Source organism: Styela clava, chromosome 5, assembly GCF_964204865.1.
Source record: "Styela clava chromosome 5, kaStyClav1.hap1.2, whole genome shotgun sequence".
NCBI classification, from domain to species: Eukaryota; Metazoa; Chordata; class Ascidiacea; order Stolidobranchia; family Styelidae; genus Styela; species Styela clava.
Window position 1 is genome coordinate 3,888,078 of NC_135254.1, and position 17,786 is coordinate 3,905,863.

At 35.3% G+C, this 17,786-nt stretch overlaps 1 protein-coding gene across 1 annotated transcript; it reads left to right on the forward strand.

Annotated features, from left to right (window-relative positions):
• The first annotated feature begins 214 nt into the window (after positions 1-214).
• Positions 215-11,814, forward strand: LOC144422815 (uncharacterized). The gene is made up of 7 exons (XM_078112663.1): positions 215-488; positions 2,083-2,241; positions 4,433-5,266; positions 5,598-5,744; positions 8,442-8,608; positions 10,505-10,701; positions 11,721-11,814. Exons 1-7 carry the CDS (start codon positions 275-277, stop codon positions 11,812-11,814), a joined length of 1,812 nt encoding a protein of 603 aa, XP_077968789.1. The 5' UTR covers positions 215-274.
• The last annotated feature ends 5,972 nt before the right edge of the window (positions 11,815-17,786 follow it).

The window sequence follows — 17,786 nt, forward strand, 5'->3', positions numbered from 1 at the left end:
TGTTAGGTTAGATTTGATGACTTGAAGTGGTTGCTTCTAAATTTGCATATGCACATTTGTATTTAAATTTTTTTAATTATGCAATATAGAAATTGTTTTGACTGCAGCATCGAAGGTTTTGCTTCCAATATTTGTCTAGTTTATATTTGCGTGTTTTATGTATGAAAAAGTTAAAAAGGATCTAGGCTATTTATGTTCATATTGCTTTTTCAGATATATGTAGCCTACATTTTTTAGAAATATGTTGGTGTAGTTTACCCTAATTGCAAACAAAATGTCTGAATCTAAAAGAATCCGCGAAATTGATGATGCTGATTTGGATTGTGAGCCGTCAACCTCTTCTAGTGGTGAAGGTCAATCAACATCTCAGATTGCATTACGAGCAGAAGAAGACAGAAATCTAGACTTTGCTCATAATGTTCGAAGTATAGTGAGACAATTAGAAAAACGAGGAACTATGGTCGCCCCAACACTCGTTTTCAAACAAGGTGTGAAAATATGCTAATATTTATTTTCAGTACATTTACTAAAGCTATACAATTTCTTTATTTACCGTATTTACTCAAAATTACGCCTATATCGAGAATAGGCAGACTCCCTTAAAACGGCGATTTTATGAAAAATCGCACATAAGCCGGTTCTACGAATCGTGACACGCCGGACGCCTCAAGAAAAACGTAAAAAGAGAACAAAATTATTGTAACGCAAACATTTCTCACGTTTATCGTTTCTGCATGTTAGCGAGGGCCGTAGGTGGATTATTACCCGTAACTCTTACTTGTTAATTTATGTTAATGAAGTCTATATTGCTTTTCAATGCGTCGTGATTGTGTCGGGAGATTAAAATAGAGTTCCTGAATTAGCATAAAACAATTTCCTTTGATCGCCACAACGACGATCAATTTAGTTCCTTGTCCGTTTCAAGGAAAGAAATAACGCTGTATTAACACATTCTTATAAATCGCTACGAATCTTAACACGCCAGAGGCCTTAAGAAAGGCGCAGAATGAAAATAAAATTGCTGTAACACAAATATTTTTAACATTTATCATTTCTGTTTGTTAGCAACGGCCGTAGATTTTTACTCGTAACTCTTACTTGTAAATTCATGTTAATAAAGTCTATATTGCTTTTCATGTGTCGTGATTTGTATTAATGGAAGGGATTGTTGTCGGGAGTTTAAGAGAGTCTCTGAGTCAGTATAAAACAATTTCCATTGATCGTCCACAACGCGGTTATTTTCGATAAGAGTCCTTATCACCGCCCCTTAACGGATAACATATCGTAAAGGTGATTATAGGTCGCGCACCTTTAATTGCCACGAAAGTTTTCACCAAGAAACAACTGGCCGTAAATCGACACTGTTGCTGTTATGTAAAAGAAGCGCAAGCGAAAACAAACAATCACAGCCTGTACAAGCGTCACGTGTTAAACAACCAATCACAGACTGTACAAGCCATCAGCTGTATGATAAGACAATGCACTTTCACAAGCGAGTGTGTGTGTGCGTGCACGCTTCTTATCGTGAGAACTTGGTATGGTTTGAAGCTTTTGGAATTACCGGCAAGTCAGCATAATATCATCTCGTTGCGTGATCAAATTCTGTACGCGAATGAGCCGATTTTTTGGTGCAATCTGAGTTATGCGAGAATGAGACGGTCCCTTAGTTTGGCAACTTTTTTTTGGGGGTTTTAAACTCGGCCTATTCGCGAGCATATACGGTAAATATAATTCATTTATAGAAAATAATTAGAATTCTACGTTTTTGGGCCTAATAGTGGTGTCATATTCGTTTTCAAGCATTTAAAAAATGGATAAAATATTCTGCCAAATATTCAGAACTGGTCAACTTTAGTAACCTTGTAATTCATCCACTAGTAGGATCTATATGGCATAACTGGTAGAAATAAGTTATTCTCAAATTCCAGTGTCACTGCTGCTAATTTCGTTTCGAGGCTGAGTTCAAATTTAGGGTTTTCATATTTTACTTTCACATAAGCATGGCTCAACATCAGTATAATAATAATTGCATTTTTTTTTCAATAAATAAGAAATGCCCATGCCAGTATTATTAAATCACAGGTGACACTATAGGAACCAATATTTCTGGAAGTTCTGGTTTTAAGCTTCAACAAAGCAGCAACATATTAGGCAGCACTTCACCAACAAATGAACAGGCAGCCAGGCCTACTGATGCAGAAGAGCATGGCACAGCAGGAGAAACACCCTTCCATTTTAAAGGTAGGTTGACTGTTATAATTTTTATCACAAGGTGGTTTTCCTAACTCATGGATGGTCGTGATTTCTTAAGGACGTTCCAAAAGGATTGACTTTTCTTTGAAGACTTGACTTTGAAGTTGTTGTATCTACAGTAAATTATGAATATTAACAGGAAAATAAGATAATAGAAGACATGGAAATAGAAAGTTCGCGTGTTCGAATCCCATGCAGGAATAGATATGTGCGAGAGGACTGCTGTACTCCGCGCCGTCGTATGGTGGTTCACATGACCAGCGATTATGGCTTCCTCCTCCATCAAATCCATGCTTCTCTAAACAAATAACCAACTAATTCAATCAGTGGCGCAGCCAGGGGGGGGGTTCGGGGTCGAAACCCCCCCCCCCCCCTTTTGAATTTTCTGAAAAGTGAAAAAGTTGCCGATAACACGTGCAATTGCCTTCTGCTAAAATCGCCGTTCCTTTTCATCAACGCGGCATGTTATTTATGCCGTCATCGCCCTTTACATTGGTGTTTATTCTCTTTGAATCACAAATTTGTGCCGCGGGAACAATGATAATTATTTTATTTTTGTACCCGCACGGAAATGTGAAAACTGAAAAAGCGTGCAATTTCCTTCTGCTAAAATCGCCCATGTTTTCATCAGCTTGTTATTTAGGCCGTAAACGCCCTTACGTCGGTTTTTATTCTTCCTAAATCATAAATTTGTGCCACGATAAACATGATAATTATTTTATTTTTGTACTTTGCACGGAACTGTGAATTCGTGAGCTATTTATTATACACGTTCATCGGTGGCGAGGTTCTGAAGACAAAAGAAGGAGTAAAACCGCGATCTAAATTTGATTGAAAAGCGGCATTATAAAATACTGAAAATAAAACCGTAAACAATATAAGGTTTGTTGAGTCCGGTGACAGTCTAAAAACGCTTTTCTAGTCGCAAAATCGCAAAATTTCGTTTGCCTACGGCGCACAATATGTTTGGTCGCCGTTTAGGATTATACCGTCACTAAAATCGAAACACGGTTAATTGTGGGTGGGATTTGCCTTTTATCCATTACTTTAAAATTGTCGTAGAAAATTTTCGTGTTATCATTAAACAATGTTGAAAATGCGATTTTTCCCCGGTTTGTGATGATATATAAGATAATTAATCAGAGGTATATCCATCAATTTTTATTGTACTGAAATAAATTTTACTCCATGAGAATTTACAGCAGATTTACGGATTTTTCAGGAGGTTTTATCTTTAAAAATAATCGGAGTGTCAGCATTGTGATTGAACGGAGTCAATGTTACAAGCACATCTCAAATTTGTCGAATTTGCAAAATAGAAAAAATACGGATCAAAACAATATATGATAGGCGACGGCAGTTACCACAAATTTTTATGTCGGCAAATGGCCGAGGTATTTTAAAATTGTGAATTGTAAAGAATTGTTTTGTTTTGTCGACGCAAACTCTGGTTAAATTGAAGACAAATAAATTAATAAAGCAAGAAATTTTAAATATGCCCTTATCGGTCACGAATTGATTACTTTGCACAACAGAAAAATCATTTTTCGTTGTAAAGGTCAGCTCTTTTAACAAGTGGCGTAATCGCGGCGATGAATGGTATGTATTTTTGATTTAACGATTTACTTCATATGCATTTTCATTGTACGAAATAAAATTGTACTTTTAGGGATTTTATATCAGTTATTGAGATTTTTCTAACGGCGATAACGAGTTGGCAAGATTACAAAAATACGTATTAAAATTAAATACACCGTTTATCTCATATTTTTATGTCCACCGATCGCCGTGGCATTTCAGAGAACTAATGTTTTAATTTTGACGTAAGAAGAAGCAACCGCGAGTTACGTTGGCACAATTAAACTAATATATAAAGACATTTTAGAATTTCGTAGTTGTCAGAGATTGAATATTTCACGTGACAAGAATAATCATTATACACTGAAAAGACGTCCCTTTAACGAGCGCGTAATGCGAAGACTGTTACAGACCGCAATGGGAATTTATGATTATGAAACCCCCCCCTTTTGAAAATTCTGGCTGCGCGCCTGAATTCAATACCTGACCTGGACTGGTAACCGGATGAGGCGCTGTGGTTCGCCATATAATTAAGTTGGCTTTCCTCTCCCCCTGGATAATTATGTTAATTCTATACTAAATCCCATTCTGTATTTTATAGATTCAATTTGCCTCGATCATAACCTGTACCTGCTTTATAATGAAAAACTAGCAAAGTATGGCGAAGTTTACAGAGGCTTGCAGACTCATAAAGGTTCTCGAGGATTCGATCCAATCGCCATAAAATCTATCAAACTCAGCGATGAAAATAGGAAAGAAGTGGAAATCATCCGAAAGCTTCGTTCCCACCCAAATGTGATAACTGTCCTTCAATCTGGGACTTATTTTTTTGGTCCAAAAGAACATTTATTCATCGCAATGGAATACTTTAAATCTAAAACCTTGACAGACTTTGTCAAAGACGATCCAAAGCCTAAGACTGACGAAGTCAAACATAAACAAATAGAACAATTTGTTGAAGCTGTCGATCATATCCACATTAACGAAGTTCTACATCGCGATCTTAAACCAGATAATATCTTGGTATCGGACAATGGGAGAATTCTCAAAATAATTGACTTTGGTTTGGGAAAACAGTTAAGAAAAGGACATTTTGTAACCAAAATGAGCACTTTACGTGTTGGCACTGATGGTTGGAGGGCCCCGGAAATATACCTTTCTGATATTTGTTCTAAACAATCGGACATATTTTCTTCCGCACTCGTAATCCATTTCATTTCGACCGATGGTTCCCACCCATTCGGTAATGACCCTGATAGTTGGAATCTCAATATCAAACGATATCAAGGATGTGACCTGAGCAAACTAGAAGGGGACCTAGAGGATTTGGTTGGTTGGATGCTCAGATTCCGACCACAGAATCGTCCAAATACCGAGCAAATTCGGAAACATAAATACTTTCACGGTCAACTTGTTTGCCCTCATCCCAAACTGAGTAAGTAGAAAGGTTCTATAGTTTTTAATGAAATATTTCTTTAATTAAAAATCTGGATAATTGGTTGAACAGGGTATATTCCACCTTTTTGAATTTTGAACTCGTCAGAAACAAAGTTTATTGCAAGACTTTTATATGAAAATATCATTTAATAAAGTCTAGATTTCATATTTTCCCCAAAGCCTAGCTTAAATCATACCTGACATATTGTGATAATACCCAAGATGTTTACTTTATATGAATGACATTTGGGAACATTTTGGTTCGTTTATTCAATTAATCTTGCTCTGTGGTTTTTATTATTCTGTCTAAATGAAACCAATACTTTTAGGTTCTGTAGTACGAAGAACTCCAGATAACGAACTTGTAAAAGTCAAAGAAGAGTTTGAAGAAAGAATGAAGCAGATGGAATTAAAAAATGAACAAGAAAAGAGGAAAATGGAGAAAGAGATAGAAAGGCTTAAAGAGAAAACAAATGGTAAATTTAAGCAGCCCATTTGATTGTTTTGGGTTTCTTTCAGTTTTTGTGTTGATTTTGCCACCAAAAGTACTATGTCACCTGAAATTGCAGTTTGTTCATATACACCACCTAACTTTCTCTGATAAAATATGTGAGCCAAGCTTAAGTTTACATTATAAATTTGCTACATAAATACAGACGTTTACCGTGACGGGCTTTCAAATGTAGTTTTTTTTAATTTAGTTTTGAAACATTCAATTTGTTTAAAATTGTTTCAAACTTGATTTTTGTGTGTTGGCCAATTCTTCTCTCCCAACACAGCCGGATGCCATATACTCAGTATTATTCATACCCAGTCCAACTCTAAAAGGTATTAATAGTATTTTACAGTTAATGTTCTATAGTAGTAGTAGTCGTATATTTCACGAAAAAGAGACTCCAGCCGTGACGCAATGTGCGAATCGTATAAATAGCGTAAATCGTATGAATGCTGTTTGGACTGCGTAAATCACAAAATTGACGGCACACGTTATGTTGGGTTGCCTTTAAAAAATTTTATCATTTATCGGGAAATATGAATTTCCCAGAGACATGAAGACCCTGAGATTTTTCCAACGACGATATTCTAATAATAATCATGAGTGCCAAATGAATAGTGACAAATTTCAAGGTCGCAAAAATCCGAATCCAATTTATTTATAATCCGGTCAATAGTTTATCGCGTATTTCATGTCCGTAGATTCCGTAGTATTTTAGAGTAGTAGTGCTTTTATTTTACCTTATTCGACAAAATGAACATAATCAAAATAATATGGCAAGACACTTTAAATGCCCGTATCAGCCACAGATTTTTTGCTCAAAATCATAATCCACTGAAAAAGTCTATTTTAAAGAGTGTCGCAATCGCAGCACTTGTTTTAGAGCAGTGATCGGTAACCACCGGGCCGCGGCCCATTGCCGGTCCGCAGAAAGGTTACTACCGGTCCGCAGAAGGGTGACACAAAAACGGACAAGGCTCAAATAACACCTCAACAATCTAACAACCACAACTAAGAAAATATCACCCAATAGCAAGGTAGACAAATACAACGCATCTGAGCAGCATGTCTGACTCCATAAATTATTTTTACGTCAATATGTCGCAATAATGCTGCATCAATTTTGCCTCTGAATGAGAAAGTTGTACATCAGTCTAAATAAGATGTCTTAAACAAAATGATTCTCGCTAAAAACGTGACTGTTGGATTTGTAACCGTACGTGACAGCAACGAAATTTGTCCAGTTTGCGACCTTTGTTATACTAAGCTCTCAAATGAGGCAATGAATCCTTGGAAACTTCTATGCACGATGGAATGGTCTTGTCAACACCGAAATAAGAAACATGTTACGTGTATCACTATCGAACATATCTTCCAATTGGGAACAGTTAATGGGCAGTAAACAAATGCAGATCTTGGTTAAATAGCATCACCTTTGTTTTCGAATATATTTTCAAATATTCCAAATGATTTTCCAACTCGTAATATGCTTATAACTGTATCTAAGTTCGTTTGTATAAATATGGTCCGCCAAAATATTGGTCAGGCTTTACCGGTCCGTCACTTAAAAAAGGTTGCCGACCACTGTTTTAGATTCGTTGCATTTAAAAGTCCTGGATACGTCCACGTAGAACCTGCTGTGCTGATTTGTGCCAGATGAAACACTTCTGAGGGCCGGATCCGGCCTACGGGCTTGACATCCAAGAAACCGATATCAACCTCTTTCACCTGGGAATGATTTTTGTCATGATGGTTTTGAAGTTTAGATGGACGTAATGATTTATTGCTAATTACGATTCCATTACATTTGAACCCATACATTACATTTGCACCCGTATATCTGCGGGTTCAGTCTACATGCGGATGCTAAAATCCATTGGTTAGGGTTATTATGGGTTCAAATATCCGTAGGTGCAATAGTATGCAGGTGGAAATGTATACGGGTTTAAATGTACATGGGTTCAAATGTATTGGAACGAATCGTAATTAGCAATAAATCATTATGTCCATCTAAACTTCAAAACCACCGTGACAAAAATCATCCCCAGGTGAAAGAGGTTGATATCGGTTTCTTGGATGTCAAGCGAGTTAAATTGACAAGACATTGTCCAAGTCCGGTTTTATCAGAGGAAAAGCCCGCTCTTGAAAGCACGAGTACAAAAAGGCGCCGGAAGGGGGCCACGTCATGTGGTGATATTGAGTAAAATAAGCTAAAACCAAACAGTGATGTCACAATAAGCACCTACATTTTTTTTATAGCATAAGCATAGAGCGATGCATATGGGCCTGTTTTACTGTAAGCCATGGTACAAACTGCTAAATTTAACATGGTTTGTCAAATCTTAGATGTTTCGTACATCCTCTACCATACCTCAGCGACCCCGCCGACCCCATGACCTGTTTGCGACCCTACCTACTCATCACTCCGACCTCATTTGAGGTCGCGACCCCTGGTTTGGGAAACCCTGCACTAGACCATGGCATTGCCCAAAACTCAAATAACCACACAATAGCTTGATTACATCTAGGAACCATAATTTTCATTGTTTTAATTTATAATTATTTTATATATCATGGCACCTTTTAAATATCTTTGAACCCCCCAATCACAAGCATTATTGCTTAAACAGGAACAGACATTATTTTTGCTACAAGTTTTGATTTTATTTTTATCCAGGTGCTGAATCTCAGTCATCAAGTCAAACTACTTCTGGTCTAAAAATCATCAACCAACAACCATCTGATGGGAAGTGGTCATGGGATTGGTCGCCTGAATCACTGCCAGGATATGAAGAAAGGTGGACTCTTGTCATCATCTACTTATTTCCTGCTGGAAGTCTGAAGGTGAGTTACGAAGCAAATTTAATTGTTGGTTGGGAAATAAATTATAGATTTGATGGAGTCAAGATTCTTATTCAAGAAGGTTTTTGTTTTTAATATTAATCCCCATTGCACATCAGCATATTTGAACATCGATTGATTAAAATATATTTCCTGAAACAAATACCAGCGCAATAAATAGAAAATTACAATTTGGTAAAAGTAATATTTAGGGATGCCCATAACCTGATAGTTTGCCTAGAATTCTTTGGTACAATTATTGTTATTGTGAATTTCTTGAATTTCATTTCTTGATTCAGTAAGGGGTCACAAATGTATATCTTATTGTCAATTAGAAAGCAAAATCATTATATATGTCAAAATTTACTAAATACAACGTGATGTAAACAAAAACGTGGATGGAAAATAGAAAATTTTCTGTCATACACTTTGATTTCATTAATGCTCCACATATGGTGATTTTGAGATAATGGCAAAGACATCCCTTATAATAGTACTGTCATGTTACTTTTTTATGCGATGCTTATTCATGCCTTTTGCTCGGAACAAGGCCCTATACAAGCAGCCACAAATATTTAGTAGGGTGGTTCACGTAACCACTGGTCTGTTACAGCCTCCTCCACCATCAAGTCCATGCTTTCAAAAACGAATAACTGGCTAAACAATCTCTTACGTGTTATAGACTGGTAACCGGATGAGAGGCTGTGGTTCGCCACTTGATTAAGTCGTCATATCAGCTTTTATTTCCCCAGGTTAAATATGATAAATATGTTAATTCTGTCATATGTTATATTTAATGAAATTTAAGCTATCAGACACTGATATCTAATGATATTTAAGGAGATATTATTATTTCGAATTTTCTGGTTCTGCATTTCCTATCCAATTTATTTCATCCTGGGTGAGGTGGTTGGCATGGATTTGAACCGAGATGTTCAATATGTGATGTCAGCTTAGTTCAGTCCAACACTTCAACCATTAGGCCAACTGTTCCTCAACTTTTTGTTTGTGCGACGCTAAATTATTAGGGAAAAAAACTAACAGCGTGCTTATGTAGAAAATTTGAATAAAATTGTAAATGTGTACTTTATGTTTGTAAACATATACGCCTAATGTCAACTTTTCTCTGCCTGATTTTATTTTGAAACTCTAAACAAACTCAACAATAAACAGATAAATAAACTGCAGCTTGGGAAATTGCAGCAAGCAGTGTCCATCTCTATTGTTACGTAACACTAGTGCACCGCGGTACACCCTTTGGTAACCACTGTGTTGGGCCATTGCACAGTCCAGAAGCTTGAAAGAAGTATTGCTAAATGTTTGCATTCACTCACATGATTGCTTCTCATAGAAATATACAGAATCAGGCAGTATTTTGTATAATGTTTATATGGGTTGACTCTGGTTCATGCTTTGTCCATCTATGATTAATTTAAACTGGTATGCTGATTGAATTCAGTTCTAATGGAAATCAAAGCTTTGAAAGGTTTGTTATTGAGAAAAGTTCGAATATAGAAGCCATTTGTGCAGATAAATCATAACATAGCCATATATAGATCATGCTTGTTGAAACTTGAGTAATATCAAACTCGTGGTTTATTTAAATTTAATTTGTTCATAGAATTTAGTTCTTCTATGTTTAATTTAGAATTTGATTCAATGGTGCAGTAAAATCATGACAAGCTAAATATTTAGCGGGCTTCCTTATAATTTCTGATTTCAATGTTTAATTAAGTCATCTATTTGTCAAGTTGAAATAATATATTAAAAATGGAATTACCAAGTATTTTTATGAACATTTCTTCAACTTCTGGAAAACTTTCATAGATATTCTGATATTTATTTCAGTTTAACAAACCCCCAGGTATGAGAGATGATTAGTTTTGTTTGTTTCTTCAGGGGGTTTCATATGAAGCTCAAAAATTCACTGAATATTTGCCAACTACTACTGATGGATGGTCATGTCTCAACTTACTCGAACAAGCATTCAATGAAGGATTGATTTTCAAGATTCAGGAAGTTGGTGACAGAAGAGGAAAAATTGTTTGGAACGATGAGTTTCCTCATAAGACTAATAAAACTGGAGGACCAGAAAAGTAAGTAATTTGTGTGTTTTATGTTTGATGGGTATTTACTTCCTAAAATGTTAGAAAATAGGAAGAAATAAAACAGATTCAAAATCTTGTTATGTATTGCACTACAAAACAATTCAAAATTTTTTCAAAATCCTTATTTTGGTATCTAAATCGTCATTTATGGGAAATATGAAAAATGGGATTCACAACCCCTGGTATTTAAGTTATTGCTCATTATGACCTTGGGATTTATTTTCAAAGCATAAAGACATTTTGGATAAAATAGTTTTCCTAAAAATTATTCAAATTTATGAATTTGGATTTTACCAACCTTGCTCAAAAGAAAACTAAGCTCATTTTTATATGAAAATGATTTATTTAATTCAGATTGACTCAATGTTTTTTAACTGCCAGGGTCTGGTCTATAATTTCGGACATATCCACCTAACCATTATGACCACAACTCGTATTTATTAAATAGATTAGAAATCTAAATTATGATTCTAAAATGTTGTATTTTCGGCATCTGCACTATGGTTGTGGTTCTCAGTACTAATGGTATTGTTATAATTCACTCTGAACAAAATTCAAGATAAGTTGAACTTTGACATTTATTTGGAAGCCAGAGTCACAATTTGTTCCTGTTTAGAAGTTGCAATTTCAGACTTTTGTCAATTTTCTTAACAGAAACTAAAATGGTCGCTTATGATAAAGTTAAATGTTGGTGCTCTCGAAGTATTTGTACCAAAATGGCGCACAACCTGACATAGTATTGTACCAGGTTAGGGTTGTTCAGGTTGTGTGTCATTTTGGTACGAATACTTCCGGAGCGCCTAAATGTTTGTCAACCAAGAGTTTGTAGCCATCATGACTTTTCTTAATTGCTCAGACGAAATTTTTTCTTCAAATCCCCAGGAGACATGTTCTGTACTGCAATACTCTGAAGTCAGGATCCATCATTGTTAAACGGAAAACTTACCAAATTTCCATTATTTTCTATGAACATGTTCAAACACAGTTCATAAATTATTTTATTGCAGCAATGGATATCCAGATCCAAACCATACAATAAAACTGAAAGAAGCATTGGAAGCGAAGGAATTCAAGTTTGATGCATCAATACTGGTGAGATAATTTTATTCATTTGACACTCTGGCGAAATATTGCTTTGCCCACTTTCCCTAACATGCATCCATATGAATAGTCATAAATTCCTGAAATAACAAGTTGGAACAAGTTGGATAATCATCATTTGAAACAGAATTGAGTAATGAACTTGCATTGGTATCGGAGGTAGATAAAAGAATTGCTTGTTCAAATGGAATTTTCTCCGATTCTAATAATTTACTATTCGATTCAAGTTTTCGATTTGAAAAGACCAGCCCTATGGACATCATAAAGTACTATATCGTCATATATGATATCACAATCACATAGTTTCAAAAGCTTTCAAATGAAAACTCAGAATCGCTATCTTCAATGAGACACTCTGTGTGCTGTGCAGTTTCAATTAATAATATCAGACCAAGGCCTCACTTTTATCTCACCCTAGTTCTTATGATTTCAAGTAGTTGCTTTGCCATTTCACTATTGCAGTGCTAATTGTGTAGAATATGGTGATTTGAATAATATAGAAATTAATAGTTTTTTATACCACGTTTATTTTTATGTTTTTCCCTCCGGACAAGGCTCTGTTCAATCATCCACTGGTATTTAAATGACTAATATTTTTCAGAGACACTGTAATTTTACCAGCGACAAGAAATAAGTTTTGTAGCTTGAGAAATGTGTAGCTTGGATAGATATAATCAATATAGCAAAAACATAACATGTCTAAATAAGCTGCCTTATCATAGTGCACATATTGACAAATTCTAGTTTTGTCTCTCTCATCTAAAGGCATGGAGAGTAAGAAAATAAAATGAATGAGTGGAAGACAAAGATTTCCGGCAACACAATTTCACTGCATAGGATACTGAACTGAAACGTTGAACTCGCCTTCATCAAAACTACAACAAAGGCCAAAACAATATTACCATTGTAGCCATTGTGCAAAGATGTTCTTAATTATTTCATAAGATGAAAATGCGAATATTTTGAGAAAATGTATTTTTCCGTTTTCGTATGGGCATATCATCGAATAGTAAAAAGGCCTAGGCAGCTAAAGCATAACATTTACCTGCTGGCATCGCAGATTACACGTCTCAGGTCCAAATCTCACGCCCCCCAAGGTGTGTAAGATTGGGTAGGTAATGTCGAACCGAAAAGATTTTTGTTTCTCACAAACGAATATTATCTCCTTACATATCGTTAAATACCAGTGGCTGCTAAAAATTAATATTTTTGGGGCATTTTTTGATAATTTTTGTGGCTATAATTGCCCTGAACGGAACTCTGAACAAGCACCCAATCATGAATATGGAACTTCTATATTCCACAAAATAACTTGAAACATTCCTGTTTAGCACCGTATACAACACTCTGGGTGAGGTATTGGGCATATTACTTAAATGCTTTAATATGCGATGCCAACATATTCAAGTTCATAACATTAGCAGTGGTCGGCAAACTTTATGTACTTGCAGGCCAGATATACACATTTCCGGTAGCGCGGGCGCCGCAATGTTTCTGCCTTAATTATAATTGCCTCATTAAACTTCAAATTATGGTGCATTTGCTTTCTTATGCTTTGTTAAAAGCCTGCCACAATAAGAAGTGTATGTGGAGTTTTTTAATATATTACTCAACAAAACATTGTTTACTTATTATCAATGTGGAGGATGGCGTTGTTGTGGCAACATGGCCTGTGGGCCGTAGTTTGCCGACCCCTGCATTAGGCTATTTGGGATGGTTGCATTGTCGATATATTATATTTGGTAGAATCAATCAGCGAAACTCTTCATAAATTAAAATATGTTGAATTAACTGGCATTTTTGTGTCAGTCCGTACACTACAAAACTGTTCTGATAATTTGTGGCAGGTTATACCTGAATGCCAATTGGGGCGTACCTCAACCAAAAATTAATTATTCAAGTCTTGATTTGATTTGAAAAATGTCCAATCCAACCCTGTGTTATTGAGCTCATGGATAAGGCTGTATAGATTATCTGTTTAAATTTTATATTTCTGCCCTGGGTACTGATTGTTAATCACAACCAAATATATTATTAATCAAAGTATGTATAACTCTCAATGTCGTCCTTATGCATTTTAATATATTACTTTTATTGTTTACTATTATGGCATATTGTATACTTTTTCCGTAAGTTCCTTAGGTCAATGACACCACATTCCAATAGATCTATACAATTGTTCTGATCGCCTAATTGTCAACCACCGCTGTATATATCATTCAATATTCCATACAATAGCATTTTTATATATTATTTTTATAATTACGCAACCAAACCATCTGACAATATACGAACCAAAAGTTCCATCAAAATAATTCAATAGAAATATGTGACTTTGTATACTTTTGCAAATTAAAAATAATTTTGCTATGTGCTCAAGTGTATTCTATGTGTTCTCGAACCAATTTAATATAAACAAATGTGTTAATATTTTTATAACAATTTATGCCACCAAGCCAATACTGTACATACAAACTATCAAGACTTCTGAAGCAAAAATACCACTGAGTTATCATTCCGGAAAAATATTTTGTATACGTTTGCTACAACCATGTATATGTCTATCAATATCGTATTAAATATCCAATTTCCATATATTATTTTTATAATTATGCAACCAAGTCAATACTGTTTACAAACTATCAAAAGTTCTGAAGCAAAATCACCACTAAGTTATCATTCCAGTAAAATATTTTTTTTGCAAATAGGCTACTTTGTATACTTTCCACTTTATAAATAATTGTGTTATGAATTTTTGATATGTATTGATTTTCAAACCATTTATTCATCATATATAGAAATGTATTAGTTTGCAAATTTCATAGTTCATACAGAGATAAATTCCTGGTTTGAAACTGGTTATATTTGGGATGTGAAACATGTTTTTATGAGTTGTTATCACATCTCCACTGCCAACAAGACTTTAGACAAGGAGTCAGCTTTCAACTGGTTCTTTCTAGTTCTGCATTGCGAACCCAATTTATCACACCATCGGCGAAGAGGTGGAAATTAGATTTTAACCCAAGAACAATTAGGACTGGTGTGTGGCACAACATTTTAAGACGTCCAATTGATGTGGCGCTACATATTGTCTGAAAAATTTCCTTATCCATTCTTTAACAACGAATAATTTTTATTGTAATAATGATTTTCCAAATATTAATAAACCTGATTGTAGATCAGTTGCAACGTATGTCATTTTATTCCTGGAGAAGGAAAACCATGACAATGAGGTGGCAGAGGGAGAGTTTATCATCATTTCAAAAATTGAAAAGTAGACATTTGTGAAAAAACTCACTGAATACACATTAACTTTTAAAGTACATTTTCAATATAATTAGAATTCAAAAATATTTTAGAATGTATTGGGAATGGTAGATTGATTGGTTTTGTCAATCCCACAAATAAAAATATTTTTAATTCAAGAAAAAATCAATCGATTATGACGCTTATTTACAACTTTCGCACTGGACAAGGCCTTGTACAACCATCCATTCATATCTAATATTTCGTAAAAAGCTAATATTCATTTAAAATGACCAGAATATCTCTAGTTGGGTATCCAATTCATTTCACTTTGAGTAAAGTGGGGATGACGGCATGAAACTCTAACCCGAAATGTGTGATCTCAATACCAACACAGTTAAATCCAACACGTTGGACACGAGGCCATCGCCACACTAAACGTATTTCTCCATCATTACAGTAAACACATCTTGTTGTCCCATGTAGTCTACAGGTGGGCTAGGATTGAGTGAGAATGACACCAGGGAATTTACCAATGTTCTTTTAGGATAGTTACCCAATAACCTAACCACCTGTTGGCCCTCAGATATTGCCCAGTTTATAGAAGGTTGGATATGGAAATAGCAATCTGGTTAACATTTCCATATGCTTTGAGTTGGACCGTTGAGAAAGTCAAATTACATAATTCGATACCAGATTTGAGTCAGGTAATTTAATGATTTACCAGTAAGTCTTGCTAATGGCTCGACTTGACAACTCAGCACCTTAACAGTTACCCATTGTAAGGTGGTGGTACACCCATACATTCATAACTATTCCATATATCTTCACCCTTTCTGACAAAATGGACTTCGCGATTGAAGGTTTAGAATTCAACTCTGTATTTGGACGTATAGTTTATTAAACATTCACAAAATTGCTACCCCAAATTCCACCCTTTAATTCTGTAATGCACAATTGATGTTTTTCAAATCAATAAAACTGTTTATCGTCTCATCGGTGTGGTGCTTCATTCTAAGCGATAGGAGTACGTTTTTCCGGCTCACATCTGATTACCCTTGTTCGAACCCTGGCATGGTTCGAATCCGTGGGGATAATTATATGTGAAAGGATTGCTGGACTCTCGCCAACACAGAGTGGTGTTCTGGCTTTCACTTGTGTAAGCCTATTTTATAGGTATATTTTGATTTCCCCTCCCTCTCCCCTAAAAAACATAAAACAAAACAATGAATACACAGAAGTTTTGAAAAATAGGGAAGTTATTACATCAAGTCCACGAATGTGAAACAAATATTCGGTTAACTAATCTCATCCTCGACATGGACTGGTAACCGGACAAGACGCCGTGGTCCTCGCCTCCAGAAAAGAAGCATATGAAAATTAAGTATACTATCTTTTATCACTGACAGAACAAAATGTTCCTGGTAAGGTGAAATTGTAAGGTTCTTCATCAATTATGATTGAGAGTTTTTCAAGTGATGTAAACTCTTCATAGTATTGTGACTTACTTATCACTAGCGCGATTCCATCGTATGACGTACCAGGCAGGAGAAGGAAAATGCTTTCAGTGATGTCTTCTTGATTGTTATATTTGAACGGGGACTTCCCCCGCGCACAACAGCGCCACCCATCAGATATATAGTTAGTTGAGAATTTCTATTCAGAACATTTTCCAAACCACGTACATCCATTATATCCAGAACATTTATCTTATTATTTGACATTGTTCTTATAATAATTTATCTCTGAAACGGATTTTATATCTTTTTTTAATAGTGTGTATATGATTTTATCTGACGACCTTAACCCTTTCCGTGCGGTGGGCACGTATACGTACCCACGACAAAACTCGCTAGATTGCGGCGGGTACGTTGATGTACTCCACTGTTTTATTTAGCAATCGGTCGCAAACTGTTGGTCTAGTTTTTCCGGGTTTCAGTTTATTGATAAGAAGTCTTCTTCGAGATTAACATAAGCGACGATAAATCTGGCTTTCGTTTACCGTGGGAATTTTATTTGCGGTGGAATGAGGGAGTGTTTTTTAAATTTATGCAAATTTCGGTGTTTTTTGGGTGGTAATAGAAGACATATTATCCCTTCCATCTACCAAAGTATTTTGAGTTAGATAGCGAAATTGCTACAGCAATATTATGCTATTGTTTGCCAACCAAGAAGCGGTAACAGTAAAGGATTTAGCGAATATTTCTATTTTTTATTACGGTTTGAAGTTTCAACACCCAAGAAAAATAATGCCTTTTTTCTATCCGGTTTGTGACTCAGACCACCCCTTCAAAAAAATTTTTTTTTTTTTAATTGCCAATTGCAAGCTCTTTAAATAAGCCTTTCAACGAGCCGTCAGTGGGCAGCAGAGGATCATTAGTTTTTCGTTAGTCGATCGATTAGTTGTGGGGGTACAAATGCATGAAGTCGGCGTAGCAAATACGATTATTTAATAAAAAATAAAAATCGCATGGAAAGGGTTAATTAGGGGGCGATAGATACCAGGTATCAAGACCATGGACCATCATTAATTTATCAAAAGCATTTTAACCCTGAATTTAGTCAGTGAAAGCAAAATTAAAGTTAAATGTTACCAGCAAGTCATCCTAAATCTTCTAGTCAGCAGTTACTAACTGAACATATTGCATTCTTTATTTTAAAAATATATTTAAGAACTATTTTGGGCATGAAGGCAGTAAATAGGACCAATTAAAAAGATTTAACAA